The sequence below is a fragment of the Diorhabda carinulata genome, chromosome 7 (assembly GCF_026250575.1).
Source record: "Diorhabda carinulata isolate Delta chromosome 7, icDioCari1.1, whole genome shotgun sequence".
Taxonomy (NCBI): Eukaryota; Metazoa; Arthropoda; class Insecta; order Coleoptera; family Chrysomelidae; genus Diorhabda; species Diorhabda carinulata.
Genome location: NC_079466.1, coordinates 9197965 through 9214390, shown reverse-complemented (window position 1 = coordinate 9214390; position 16426 = coordinate 9197965). Strand labels below are relative to the sequence as shown.

General features: G+C 31.2%; 1 protein-coding gene across 8 annotated transcripts in view; it reads right to left on the bottom strand.

Annotated features, from left to right (window-relative positions):
* LOC130896656 (uncharacterized) overlaps window positions 1-16426 on the bottom strand; it is a 441816-nt gene that overhangs the window by 175313 nt on the left and 250077 nt on the right. For all 8 annotated transcript variants that reach the window (XM_057804891.1, XM_057804896.1, XM_057804897.1 and 5 more), the window contains one exon: window positions 7945-8043. In XM_057804891.1, coding sequence (XP_057660874.1) covers window positions 7945-8043 — 99 coding nt within the window. The remainder of the gene's footprint in view (window positions 1-7944; window positions 8044-16426) is intronic.

Sequence of the window (16426 nt, the reverse complement as noted above, 5' to 3'; positions counted from 1 at the left end):
CAAAACCAATTTCCGGCATTTGCTGTATAGTTTAGTTCTTTCTTTCATTGTTAACCCCCATAACTACCACCACTTTGAGCAAAGACAAAATTTCAGTTAGGTAATCATCAATCGATGTTTTTGTATCATCTGGAAGTTTTTCGCAAATGTGCACTTCGTGTTGAAATGTATGGCGCAAGATTTATTCCCTTCTCTCAACTGCAGGTCAAAATATATAGTTGTAATTTGAAATTCAATTATAGTTGCCCACTCACAGATTTTAAATAATAAGATCCCAATGTATGTCTATGTAGAGTATGTTTAAATATAAATAAAATATAACCCTAATTTTGAGTCAATGTAAATATATATTAAGCATGTATTTTGCTACCAGATATCACATTAATTATTATTCTTATATTTGATATACATATAAGTGAAGAATAAAATCAATTTGATCGGAACAGTCATGTTATCACCATAAGATTTTGAACAAATGAAATCCTATATTTTCCAATCCATTTCTAATGTTTTTGAGAGAATCAGAAATATTTTTAGATATATAGTCCAGAAAGTAGACAGAAACATCGTTAAAGCTGTGTATGGTAACAGAAAATTACAGAAATAGAACAAAAAAGCTTAACTCGGAGATTCTTAAACTAGTTTATCAAATATTCATGAACCAATGAAATCTGAAGAACACGTACTTGACTAACGACTACTATGGGAGATCGGTATCCAGACGTTCATTTCCCAACATCCAAAATGGCATCCCAACTTTCAACAAAAGTCGTAAAAATAACCCCTCGGATGACAAAATTATCTACGAAAAGAGAAAAAACTTTCGTAATACGAAGTGCGGTGAAATTTATCAAGGTCTAAGCATACTATATGAAATCCGTGCGCCTATAAATTATTTATAAAACTGTTATAGAAGAATCTTTTTATATCAGTGTTATATTTTAGCATTTACAAATATGTCGTGATGATGTTACATTTCTAAAAATTCTTTAGATTAAAACTTCTTCGTCATTTAATTTTTTCTGAGTCATCAATAATGTATTGCATACTTTTTAACAGTAGAAATTCAATACTAAAATTAGCTCTGCACAATCTTAAAATAAGTCTGTGACATTTTATTGTATTCTTCAAGTCAAGATCCTGAAGTCAGAGCCTCTGGACGTCAAAAAGAGACTACATAAAGGCGACATCGTATTATAAGAGATCGATTTGGATCTTTTCTACCGTCCACACTGGGTGTTGCCCCATAGAAGTGAACATCGTAGCTCTCTGCTCTGGTGAAGAGAGATAATTTAGTTAAACTAGCTATACAAATAGGTCATCTCAAATATTGTTTTCCGTTTTTGTCTGGAGATGCTTGATATTAGAGCAAGGGTGAGAACGCGACGTGGAGTAACACATGCAATGTTCAGCAAGACAATAATATACCCCATGTTACCAGATAATCTATAATCTTATCGGATTAAAATGACTCAATCATTTATCCTGGCCACCAGGATTGGAGATATGTTTCTAATTGAACATATCATGGACATGAATGATCGCAGGCTATTGAATTTGTAGAAGCCTCACAAGACTTTTGTTACGGAGCACAAAGATCCATCTATCAAACATCGATGTCATGTTAAATGTTTTATTACATTTGGAGAGTATATAGTGCGATTCAATAAGGAGAACTAAGAGCTCCTAAGTTTATAGACGGAATAATGGACCAGTCTTCCTGCCTATCCACGCTTGTTTATTCACCACATTTAGTACCATTCAATTATAGCTCTTTTCAAAAACAATAAATTTACTTAACCAAAAACAATTTGACATAATTTCTGACATTGCGAAAGCAACAACATAGCATATGAAAGCCTTCGAAGATCGCTACTTGCCAAGAAATCAACCTTGGGATAAGTGCGTTGCTAAATAAAAGCAATAGTTCACATCAAGTTCAGAAATGAAAGCTACTCTTGTTTGTAGTTTTGTTATAATATATATCTTTGGGAAACTGTGTAAAATATACAAACAAACTTCCTAATACTGTGGCATCGGAGCTAAATTTGAAAAAAAAATTAAAAAAGTCATTGTTATGCCAATCACTCATGTAATTGAATAATGATCAGAAAGATTAGAATCGTATTCCCACAATTTCCGCTCTGAGCTAATACCAACTATAAAACGTTCTTAGCTCACAACAGTACAATTTATTTCAATCGAAAATGAGTTCAACGTGAGCTTTGGGGCGTTGAAAGAAATTATTAACTCCTGCATGAAGGTAAAGCTTCCCAAAGTGAATGAGATAAATTTATTCAGGACACGTGATTCCAAATTAATTCTAAAATGGTAAGAATTTACTTCGCATATTTTTGTACATTAAAAAAGATTTTCTATTTCGTTATTGAACATCAATAATAAGAGAACTATAAAATTCTCCCTCTGAACTTTGTAAGATTATTGATAGTAAAATGTTATACTGAAAAGTTTATTGCTTTTTTGTTATATATATATATACCACCAAAGTGGATTAACTTCAATATATTTTCCGAGCTTTCGAATACTTATGTATTCATCGTCTGGGACTGAAATTATGGTCCAATATAAGTAATATATGTATAACAATAATAAAATTTTACTTAGAATGACTAATTAAGATTGCCGGTAATTTTTGATATTGTCAAGGCTCGTAAAAATTTTTAAACTTAAATTCAAAATTCAATATTCAAATTGACGTTGATAGAAATATTGATTAATTGAAATATTGATTACTATAGGAATTTTCATTAATGTTTGATTGGTTAGATTTTGAATGACGTTGAAATTTTATAGGTTAGATAAGGATAAGTTTTAGTAAATGATGTTTAATATTGATTGGTAAATTTATGGATAATAATTGAATATTCATTGGCTAGAATATAAATGACAATAAATTTTATAGGGTAGGTCGTTATAAGTGAAGTTGAAATTTATAGGTTAGGTGAGGTTAGTTGGTTGTTGATGGCGTTGAATTTTCATAGAATTTGTTTTTCGAAATCTAAAAGATATGCATAAATTATACTAAGGTTATTTGAATCAGTTTTCTTATTAATGTATTGATCATTTTGGGCAATATAGGTTGTTTCTAACATAAACGTTTTTTTTGTAGTTTTTTTCCGTTGTCAAAACTTTGGCAGATTCATAATTCATATTGTGTCATTCGTGATAGACATGAGTCGCTAATGATCATCTATCAGGATATAATCTGCTATCACTCTTGTGAGAAGTTATCCGACTAATCAGTGACCTTTTCGACTGACCAATGTACTTCTTGTCACAATTTAAACAAGGTATTTCATGTACTATGTTAGGCAATTTATTGATTGGTGTTTTATCTTTACTTTAGTGAAAATAGATTGAATATTAAGTGTTTGACTGTATGATATTTTAATATTTTGTTGTTTAAATATTCCAGAAAGTTTAGGAGTAACTGATTTTATATATGGTAAAGGTTTATAAATATTTGGAGAAGAAATGTAAGAAATGACGTTTGAAAATGATGATTCAATGTTCGTGTCAATGTCAAATGAATTATACAAAATTCGTTTCAAAAGATATGGAGCATATGAGTTTTCATAGAAATAGAAATACGTGAGCCTATCATAAATACCTTGTTTAAATTGTGACAAAAAGTACATTGGTCAGTCGAAAAGGTCAATGATCACTTCTAACAAGAGTGATAGCAAATTATCTTATATATTCGAAAGCTCGGAAAATATATTGAAGTTAGGTCCACTTTGGTATTTCCTTGCCACGTTCCCAATAAAAAACTACTTATATATATACCTACATCATGAACACCAACATAAGAATAAAATCAAAATAGAAATTTGTTCTGATAAGAAAAATTAATTTTTCCCCAGTACTTACATCTCAATTATACAGCAGTAGTTAATTAAATTATTTGTAGTTTTATTAGTATTAACAAAATAGAGCTATAAATTTTACTTAAATTATTTATGTCTTTTTTATCATTTATATATATAATTTCCTTTTTCGTGTATTAGATTCCGAAATGTTGCATTTGAGATACTCAAGTTCAATTACAGATTGGCTTGAGCATACTTTAAGAAGCTCTTTAACATCATATTTCCAAATTTATCATAAGCATACTTTTCTCAGTATGTGCAGTTAATAAAATAGGACCTAGAACATTTGATAGGTTATTTTTTGATGGCACTATTTCAAATAAAATATGTAAAGTGTTTTATACGTATCGTTTTCCGAAAAATTTACATTTAAATTGCTCTAGCGAGATACGTTCAAGCTAACATATTTTTCATAACTGCTCATATATATTACTTCCAATTTATGAAGTGCGAAACACTCGGATATAAAATACAAGAACTAAGTTTAAGTACTTGACCAATATACTGCGTTTGTAGAAAAAAAATATATACTGAGAAAAAATATTTAGAAAAAATATTTAGAAAAAATATATATACCAAGAGCCAGTGACCAATTTTAGGTGGTCATTTCAAAAGTCATGAAACTTTTCACAGTCAAACCTTAATACCTACAGATGCTGAGAAGTCACTTCTGGCAGCCCTATGTGGCTTTATTGGACGTACATTTAGAATATTCTTTAGGTAAGTGGAAAACTCATGTGGAGAGTAAAATATATATAAGCTGGATATAAACAATTAAAGAAAAACTTTATTATTCTAATTAAAAAATAGGAAATATATGTGTGTTTCACAGTCTTCATCTTCGTGTACACTATCATCTTGGTCGTGATCCTCAATTAATACAGATTAACAATCTCCTACATTTATTCAATTTTTATACTGTGTCAAACGGTAGAATTTAATCACTAGTTTTTTTGCAAATTGCACAAATAATTTTTTAAAAATGCAACTGTAAAACTTGAAAAAAAAGTCTGTAGCAAACGATTCTGAAGTATTTTATAATTGAGTAGGCAAATCTATACACGTAGAAATATACCCCACGATACTTTAAAATTGTCTTTACACGTATATATTGTCAATCTTGAACAAAAAAAAAATATTTGCGATACTTAAGTACAAAATATTTATTCTGATAGCAAAATCAACGCACGGGTAAAACTGAACTGCACTAGACCTTCTACGAATTGTAACTCCCAAAAGAATACCTAGAATATTACCCGTTTTAATATTTTCTAACAGTAGCCTTGTAAATGACCTGAAGAATATCTGCGTCGAAGGTACATAAATATCTTTCAAAAGTGAGATCTAAACAAGATAAAGAAAAACCCATTTCATTATATATCATTCTAAATGTAGGTGCAATAAAGTCTACAGATGTCCAATTAGGTCTCTCACTCTAGCTTACAGGTACAGGTTTCAATATGCATTGCTAGCACTCGCACGGACAAGTTTTTCACTCTGGCAGACTGTTGGTTAATCTATTTTTTTATTCTGTCAAAATTTCAAGACCGATGGAATGATAAAATTGGATTTTTTTTATATTTATAATGTTCTGTCAACAATTAGTATTATAATTATAATAAATTTTATGAAGTAACAATACTGTCGAAAGTAATTTCCTAGAATTTTATGACTTATACTTTAACAGAAATAAGTGGCTTTTCAGCATCTGTAGGTATTAAGGCTAGACTGTGAAAAGTTTGGTCACTGGCTGTTGGTCTATCAGGAAAGTATGCCGTTGCTCTTCGAAGTCCCATGTTAAGGGTTTTGCGGTTTGTATACTGATAATGCCAATCTTAACAGACCAGAAAACGCACAACTTCTTTTGGAAGAATGGAAAACGTGAAACGTTTATTTCAGAGCATTGAGTATCTTCAAATCCAAAGCTGCTATGACAAGTAGCAGTAAGTAGGTAAGCCTTCGCAGAAAATCCTAGACGGTTTATAGCACGAATGTGCCCTCAGGAAAATGCGAAAAGATATTTGCAGTAGTCTTTTAATGCAGTATAGACAAAAAAAGACAATTTCCTTTAATTATCAACAACGAAGAGTGAGTAATGAATCCATACTTATAATGTAGATACTAAAATTCAGAGCAAGGAGTGTTAACATTGAGGTTTAGCATTACCAAAAAGGTCCTGCTGACGCTGACAGTATTTTGGGTTGTTAAGATCTTAATGAAAAAGTGAGTACAGGTCCGTATTATGTTTTAGTTTACTTTAGGCGATAAAAGTAGACGCAAATGTGTTGCAATCTGAGGCTGTAGCAATGCATCGAGCCATTGCAACAGCCCCAATAGCTTAAGCAGGCTTCAAATTAGTTGAGCTCCCGCAATATTCTCCACATTCATGATGGTAAATGAATAATCAAATCTGCAGATATTTAACAATCTTCCTTTCGAGACGCATTGAAAATTTTAGAACATCTATGAGAAAAATTTGTTAAGTTAATGTAAATAATCTTATTAATAGATGAAAATAACATACCCACGAGTTTTATATTGTATGTTGGTCTGGGGCAGAGCAAAGGGGTCAGTTTTTGTAATGCATACTCGTAACCGTTTGAATTGCTGTTACGTTAAAGTCTTTCACGGTATGAAAATTACCGAGTATCGTATTTAGAAGTGAGATAAGCACAAATCTTGTTACTAAAAGCTATTAATACAATTTGCTTTTGACTTCATGCTGGGCTTAATATCTACTACGCACGCAATTTTTCATTTCTTCCGCCACTTATACCTAAAGAAAACTCCTACACAGAAGAGAAACGCCGGTCGGTTTTTCACAATGAAAATCAAAATCGTTACGAAAACTTCGTCATGCGACACTAAATTTCGGGTGGTGAGGATGTGTAATCCCCTTGTTGTGCGTCTGAAAGTTTGTTTGCAATTTAGAATTTCTCTGTGGGCGTTTAGTCAAAATATAGGTTTATAAAATGAAACATACAATGTGTCAGTGTGAATATATGTTTTAAATTGAATTCTGTAATCTGTCCATGTACAGTTTACATACTTAGGATAAACCCATAGTAAATTTGAACGAAATAAACTTAAAAATAACTTTTAGAAATTGCGACAAAATTACTTGAGTCGGTCCGTAAACAGTATCGTAAAACCGTCTTAAATAGTTTTTGTTAGGTTATGTTGAAATATTGTAGAGTAGCATAATTATACACTGTTAATTATTTAGAGTTTAATTATTCGAATTGAATACAGTTACAAAAGTTAAGCAAGCTCAAATCATGACGACAGATAACAATCGACAATTCTCAGTCGCCTCTACACACACAATCACATATGTAAAAATAAATAAATAAAAATAAATAAATAAAAATAAAAATATCATTCCACAGTTTTGATGAGTCTATGATGTTATCTTCATCTATTAGTTTTAAAAATTCTGGTGGCATTTCATCTGATTCAACAAATGTTCTACTATTAGTGATCCGCATTGCGTATTTTACTTTGGACCGTCTTCTTGTAATTCACTGAAGCCATTTCTTTCACCGTTGAGGAGTTTTGATATGTTCTTTTACTTTTATTTTATATTTCATTTTTAGGAATAGTCATTGAGGTTATTGTTAGTTAATATAGATGGAGCTTGCTTTCTAGATATGTCGCTTATTGCTTTTATTTTATTATGTATAATGAGATATTATTAACTGTTTTGCCATTATATCTTTTATTGAACCGCATTTTCCCTCAGTTATTTCTATTTTAATATTCTCATTCATTTTTCAATTTTTTTTTTCAATTTTTCAATTGCTGTGACTTATGACAAAAAAAACATAAAATTCTATTTATGTGGATAAGAAAACAGATAAAACGTAAAATGAGGTTTGATCAAATTACTCGACATAATCTCAAATCGTAATTATTTTTAGTCCTAATGATATAACAAAATGGCAGTAATTAAAAGATTCAGAAACTATCATGTAAGTGCAAGCTTAATTTAAAAATGTAGGCTACAACACTAACTCTTTATTTGATAAGAAATCTTAACTAGTAAAAAACTCACCTTCTTAATATCTTTGTTTGATTCGCCATCGTCCGCTTTACGTTTGTCGTTTCCCGCCAATTTACCTTTTTCTCTTTCACTTCCACCACAGCCGCCTATCTATAAACACAATTGGATTGATATAAATTGGAAGTATAGAGAAAGATTGAAATATACTTTTAATTTTTATGATTAAAATGTAATATAATTACATAATACAGAGGCTGCGCTTTATCAAGTTGAAGCTGGCGTGTAATTTTGTGGTTTTGTGATTTGAAAAACGCAAAATACAGTCACCAATTTATTTGCAACTACAAACCCAAAACCCACTGTAAATTAACAACATGAAGATACTATTAAATAACCCTTGGCGACAGGGGTAAAAAAGGTCACTAGTTTTGAATGATTTTTGCTGTAGCTGCAGGGCCAAGAGCAAATATAACGAAAATAAAAAAGAGTTATATAGATCATATTTTATTCGCAAAATGACAACTATCATGAACTGACTTCTGATGAAACTAGCAACTTGTTTTCGTCGTTAGTCTTAAATAGTTATTTGTTTCTTGAAGTGTTATGAAGCGAATTATTCAGTATATATCAACGCTGACATGAAAAAATCTTTCCATGTGTTTCCAATACAATGTTTTTATCTACTACCATTCAATAAAGTGCACCGTTTAACAAAAGAATCAATTTGTTACGTATTGTATAATTATCGTACTAAGCACAAGTAATATAAAATCAAGCAATTCATTCCAAATATACGTACATATTAATTATTGATGATATTTGTGATAGCGCTCTGTAAATTATTGAATTCTAGTTTTGGAGCACGATGAAGATGATATCGAAGAAGCACTATCCTATGAAAAAGATCTTGAAGAAGTTGGCCGGCTGAGACAGAAAGAAGCACCAGGACGAGATGGCATTACATATGTTTTAATAAAGGATGGAGGAGAAAGTCTAATAACAAAAATCTACGACATCAAGAAAATATGAGAGAAAAACAATATGCCCACAGAATGGGATATGGGACTGAAAAGGAGAGATCACTATATATAAATATATAAATTTCTTTAATTTCTTATTTCTTACACCTAAATCAATGCTTCTAAATGTTCTTGATTTTGGGTCTCTTCCTATTAATATTTTATAAAAATTTAAAGAAAATGTCGAGAAAGAACTGAAAAGCTTTTTAATAAATGAAAAGAAAAAATATTACGAAAATTGATAACCTAATATTAAAACAACAACCTATTGCTGAAAATACAAATGAAATAATATCAAAATGGATCGAAAATTCAACTGATACTGTCATACCAGATGAAGTGAAAGAAGTTTTATTTTTAGGTCCCAATTTTGCAAAAAATATTTCTAGTGACAAAGAATTACCTGTGACAAATATCTTGTGTAATATTGAATACAACACCAATCATCTAAAAACGAAATTCTAAATAAAATAATATCTGATACTGTAATGTTATCACTAATTTCAAAAATAAATTGAAAAACAAATAACAACAGAGCAATATTAAACCTCAAAATATAACTAAAACCAAAGAATTCATCAACAAAATCAGAAATCTTAAAATTTTTAAAGCAGATAAATTTAATAAAACTGATATTATGAAGTCAGAGGATTATAATGATAAAATGATGAAATTATAAAACGATGAGACAACTCACAAAAAAATTACACTAGACCCTACGAATTCTTATCAAAAACAAAATAATGATCTAACTCCATCTTGGGAAGAAGAACTTTTTATTTCCCATCAGATGCAAAAAAATTAGAAATTCACAATGCCTTATACCCTAAAATATATGGTTTACCAAAAGTGCTCAAACCTGACATTCCTGTTGGACCTATTATTTCAAATATTCTCTTACCTCATTATCTAATTATTTGAAAAATATATAAAAAAAATATGTTTGAACAAATACTATATCAGAAAAAAATGTAATTTCTTTATAAAAAAATATTCCTATTATTATTGATAAAAAAATGGGACAAAATTAAAGAATATACAGAACCTCTAAACGAATTTATAAAAGCTACTAACTACAACATACTTCAAATATGAAAATGAAATATACAAAATTTGATAGTTGTGCTATGGGAGCTTTCATAGCAAATATTCCATTCTTTTACCGATATGCATTGCTGTCGTACTAAAGAAAGAATCGAAATCGAACAAAATAATAGAATCAATTTTTCTGATACCATATAGAATTAACAACAACCAAAGATATTTGATACATTATACTAATGCAACTACAAATAATTTAATTGATTAAGTACTGCTACATATTTAATGTGAGGACCAAGGATAAATTAATTTTTCTTATTAGAACAAAGTTCTATTCTCATTTCATTCTTATTTTGATTTTCATGATTCAAGTGATGATTGATTAATATAAATACGAAAATTGTCAGTGTCAATATCATACTTTGATAAAGACTAAGAAAAATTTCGACTCTTAAGTCTTTATCAAAATAGTTTAACTTGAGTTAGCTCAATCCTCACCCTTCTCTTGATAATGTCTCCAAAGTGGGAGCAGTGGTCTAAATCTGCCTACTCCACGTAACAAATTATCCCTCTATTTTCGGTTGATTCCAAGGCCTCAATCAGCCTACTCCTTGGAATTTCATCGAGGAAATGGAAATTATCAAGACACTGTCGACAGTAACACACGCACTGCTGGTGTTGAGTTAACTGGGGAGTTAGTCGTCTGTAACTGTTATCGGGCTTTGGGGCTCAACCCGTGAACCTAGTTCTTTTATTTATAATAACTGAGCGAGTTTTTCCTTAACTAAATCCTACAGCACATCCCTAATTCGTAAACACCGTCTTCCCTGTGTTCTCACATTTCTTAAAGCATGTCGTGACTTTTAAGTAATACCAAAATCACACCAAATCATCAAAAATCTCTCTTCAGCCAATTGCTCAACAATCCCAACCTACGTCAAAAACTCTCATCTTTTTATTGACCTACTTACAATTTTCAATATTTGTCCCACAGATATTCTTGTGAGCTTTGATATTATCTCTTCATTTACCAGCATCCCTATCGATGAAACGTTGTCTATCTTAAACACTAGTCACCACATCAACCCAGTTCATCTTTCGCTCATCAAACATTTTTTTCTAACACCTACTTCATATTCTAAAGAAATTTCTACCGGCCACTCAAAGGTGTCCCCATGGCATCCCCTCTTTTTTTCTCCCGTGCCAGCATTTTCATGGACCATTTTGAAAATAAAGCACTATCCTTCTGCGCTCTCCGACCAAGTTGTTGACTACGATATATTGATGACACTTTTGTCATTAGGCCCCATGGAAGAGATACTTTAGCTTCTTTCCCGCTCTATTTGAATGGCGTACATCCTTGTTGAGTGGCAAATCCAGTTGATCATCTGAAATCAATTTTTTGAGAAATACATTGATTAAAAATGGTTACAACAAATCCCAAATTTCTAGGAGGATCCACAAATTTTCATCTCCAATTCGCGTATCCTCTCCCATGTAATCAGATTCGTCAAAGACAAAATCCCCCATGGAGTGTATGAAATCCCCCGCTCAGATTGTTCCCGTTCCTATATTGGCCAGACAAATCGACATATTTCTGTCAGAGCCTATGAGCACTTGTTGACTGTCACTAATTCCGATATCGCCTTACTCCGCTTTTTCAAGCCCAGGATTATTCGGGAAGATATCGAAATATTGAAACGTCCAAACTGTCTGAACACAAGTGACCATAGTCAGAGATTGCCGGCAACTTGGAAACTCCTCCTTCATCCAATTCGTTCCAATACCACTCTGGCTAACAACAACATTTCCTTTAAGACCCTCCGAGAAGCCGATCTCTGCACATTTATTATCCCTCGCGCCAATAATTTACTTCTCACGCGCGCCAAAACCCCAAAATCCGCCAACAGGTCCCCTATAATTACAAGCTCCAGGCGACTAGCACCCCAGTTCACTCAAGACCAGCAGTGAGTGTGTTCTTGATGCTTTCCATTTTCTCGTTGAAATTCCAATGAGTAGGTAGATTGAGGTCTTGGAATCAAACGAAAAAAGGGGGATTCGTTGCGTGGAGTAAGCAGGTAGAGACCACATAATCGGATCACTTTTTACTAAGTCTAAAACATTTAACGTGGCAACGAAACACCAAAGTGGACTATCTTTAATATATTTTCCGAGCTTTCGAATACTTATACAGTAATTAATTAAGATGCATTTATAAGAAAACTGATTTAAATAACCTTAGTTTAATTTATGCATATCTTTTAGATTTTGGAAAAAACAAATTCTGTAAAAATTCAACGCCATTAACAACCAACTAACTTCACCTAACGTATAAATTTCAACTTCACTTATAACGATCTAACCCATAATTTATTGTCATTTATATTCTAGCCAATAAATATTCAGCTACATTCATAACGACCTAACCTATTGAAATTTAATGTTATCCATAAATTTACTAATCAATATTGAACATCATTCACTACAACTTATCCTTATCTAACCTATAAAAATTCAACGTCATTCATAATCTAACTAATTGATAGTTAATAAAAGTTCCTACAGTAACCACAATCAATATTTCAATTGATTAATATTTCTATCAACGTCAATTTGATTATTGAATTCTAAATCCTATGAGTTTGAAAATTTATACAAACATTAATACTACCCAAAACCACCGAAAATCTCAATCAATTATTGTAAGTAAAATTTTATTATTGTTATACATATTTCTTATATTGTATTTGACCATAATTTCAGTCCCAGACGATGAATACATAAGTATTCGAAAGCTCGGAAAATATATTAAAGTTAGTCCACTTTGGTATTTAGTTGTCATGTTCCCAATAAGAAACTGCTCTTCTAATTCTAAGAATAGATAAGCTTGGTGCAGTAAAGAATCAAAGTAAATAAGAGATATTGAAATTAAAAACAAGTGAAAAAACAAAAGCAAGTCTAAATATTTATGGCAAACAATAAAAATAAATTGATAAATTTAAAAAATAGCTGACATAATTAGTCTGCGATATGAAGCCTAGACCGAAATAAGAGTCAGGTCAATTATAACTATATTGTTGCCAGAGTGTGACAAACATAAGAGATATAAAGTAAGGATAACCGATAGAAAAATGGCTTCCGAAGTGTTAAACTGAGTTATTTTTCTTCCACGAAAACCTCTTAATAAGTAAAAAAAATAAAAAAAATAAAAAAAAAATAAAAAAAATAAGGAAAGGAATGGATAGATATTCCACAGACGAGTCGTTCGAAAAACGAAGAGAAGAGGAAGGTGAAAAGCCAAAGATATATATATATATATATATATATATATATATATATATATATATATATAACGTAGATATTATAGCTTTGCAGGAAACGAAACAATTAGGATCGGAAATATCAGAAATGGAGGATGTAGTTTTTTGTAAAAGTGGAGGTAGAGACAGAATGTTGGGGACATGCTTTATTCTAAATAATTAATGGAAAAAATATATACTAGCATTTAAACCGATTTCTGAAATACTCTGAACCGTGAGACTCAAAGGAAAGAACAGAAATATAAGCATAAAATTCACCCAAACATGATATCAACATAGTCATAGGAGACGGAAATGCAAAGATAGGAAAAGGAAATATTTACTTTCCAATAATAGGTTAAACAGCAAGCACCAAATGACAATTGACATAAACTTCGCTTGTGAAAAGGACATGGTAGTAAGAAGTACACAAATAGAAAGGATATATATATATATATATATATATATATATATATATATATATATATATATATATATATATATTAGTGAAAGTCAAATGCAAAAAAACTCATAAAAAAGAGCAAGTAGATAATGTAAATATAAAGAAAAAACTTCAATGTGATGCAGAAAGTCTTAAGAGCTTAAAAATACAAAGCCGATACCAAAAAGAAATAAGTAAAGAACTCGATCAACAAGAACAATATTTACAAATCGAAAATAAATGGAACAAAATAAAAAAAGCATTAACAAAGACAAAAATAACATATCTAAGAAAAAAACTAAAGAAATGAAAAATAAGGAATGGTTTGATGAAGAATGTAGTGAACGAAAACTAAGGAACCTGAAGCTAACAAATAGGGATGAAAGTATCGACTAAAAGTATAACCAAGCGAGAACAGAAATGAAAAGAATATGTAGGAGAAACATACAGCAATATAACAAAGAAAAATTGAAACAAATTGAGGAAGAATTTCAGAAGAAAGAGATAAGATACTTTTATCAAGAAATGAGAAAAATGCAAAGACAATAACCAGTAATGCAGAAATGGAAAGAGCACTTTCAGAAATTACTAAACGGAAATGAAGCAGATCAAGCAAGGGAAATAGAAGAAGAATAGAAGAAGAATAGAGGAAGACGGCATTAAAGTAAAAGTACCAAGTGAAGAAGTGAAACTCATAATAGCAAAAGAAAACAGCAACAATAAACCAGGGGAAAGTGAAATTACAGCTGAAATGTTGAAATACGGAGGAGAAAAGTTGCAGAGAGAGTTCTACGACTTAATCCAACTAATATGGGAAGAAGAGAGCATGCCCTAAGAATGGAGGAAAGCACTAATATGTCCGATTCCAAAAAAAGTGATAAACTGTTTTGCGAAAACTATAGGGGAATTACATTGATAACGAAAATAATAAAGAACAGACTAGAAGAATATGCCGGGAAAATACTATGGGAATATCAAACAGGCTTTAGAGCTAATAGTTCAACAACGAACCAGATTTTCTACTTAAAACAATTACAAACCACCTGATATTGATACAAGATACCACGTTATTCCTTGTTTATAGATTTTTAGTATAAGGTATAAGTCTGAAGAATTTCATGTCAACAGAGGACTCCAACAAGGTGACCCGCTCTTCACTGTATTATTTAATATGGTTTTAGAAGTAATTATCCAAAATTCTAAATTAAAAAGCGATGGGACAATCTTCAATAACGAATTCCAATGTCTAGCTTTCGCAAATGACGTAGCGTTGATAGCAAAATCCAAGAAGCACAAGTAATAAAATTGGAAGCCAAAAATTTTGGACTAGAAATAAATCAAGAGGAGACAAAATATATGATCAGAGAGAAACATTACTTGTTCTTTAGGACAGACACAAGGAAAAAAATTTGAGAAGAGTTTCCAACTTTGTGTATCTAGGAGTAGTAATAGAGCAGAAGGAAGTAGAAGAATTAGAACTGAAAGCCAGAATTGCTAAAGGAACACAAAAATTCGGAAGTATTAGATCACTGATTAAGTCAAAATACGTGTCAAGAAAAACAAAAATAAGTATTTATAAAACGCTAGTAAGTCCCACCGCAACATATGCATGTGTGCATATAGCTGTCAATATTATTTGCGTTCCTTAGTACGCATCTTAACTGTATAGGTAAAAAATTAATTTTTCACACTATTTTAAGAATTTCCTTTCAGTTATTATTATTTTTATTCTTCTTGCATGCATGACCATGAATCTATTATTGTCAGATATTTTTATTGTGGTTTAAATTGTGCTAGACTCTAATTTTGAATTGGAAAAAAATCAAGATATTGTAGTATGACTGAAATTTATATATACGAGGATGTATTGATATCTAGTTAGCCTAGTTCCATGCATAAACAAAATATTGCGTTACCATAGTAACGAACATTAACTCATTAGAAGTGACAGTGTAAAGTTTGACGTCAAAAAATTAAACCAGAGTTACGCAATAAATTAAAGGAAAAAAGTTCACCGAAATTGTGGAAATGGAAAAATTGGAGTATCGAGCCATCATCAAATACCTGTATTTAAGAGGGTTAAGAGGTAAGCAGATTTACGAAGATATGCTTAATACCCTTGGTGATAATTATCCTTCTTATGCGACCGTGAAAAATTGGACTACAAGCTTCAAAAGAGGTAAATTTTCCATTGAAGATGATGACCGATCGGAAAGGCCAGTTTCTTTGCTAGACCCCGAAAATATCGATGCAGTTCATGACATGATTTTAACAGATCGGATATTTGAAGCACTGAATATTTCATACGACCCCGTTCATCATATAGTTCGCGTCATTTTGGACATAAGTAAAATTGCTGCTAAATGGATCCCCAAATGTTTGAACGTTGACCAAAAGCGTGCAAGGGTAGAAGCATCGCGTTCGTTCTGTGCTCGATTTGAGTACATTTGGGTACATTTCTACGATCAGAATCAACGCAACAATCGATGGAATGGAGACACTCTGGTTCTCCAAGATCTAAGAAGTATTGTGTCCAAAAATTTGCTGGAAAAGTTTTTTGGGGTTGCCATGGAGTAATCAAGTTTGATTCTTAGGATAAGGGTAGAACTGGAGAACTGGAGATTACTATTCTGATGCTGACCTCTCTACGGGAAAAAATTAAAGAGAAAATCCAAAGATGTTTTGTTCGACTATCATCTCTTTCCTCTACTGAGAAAAAAAATTTAAAAGGT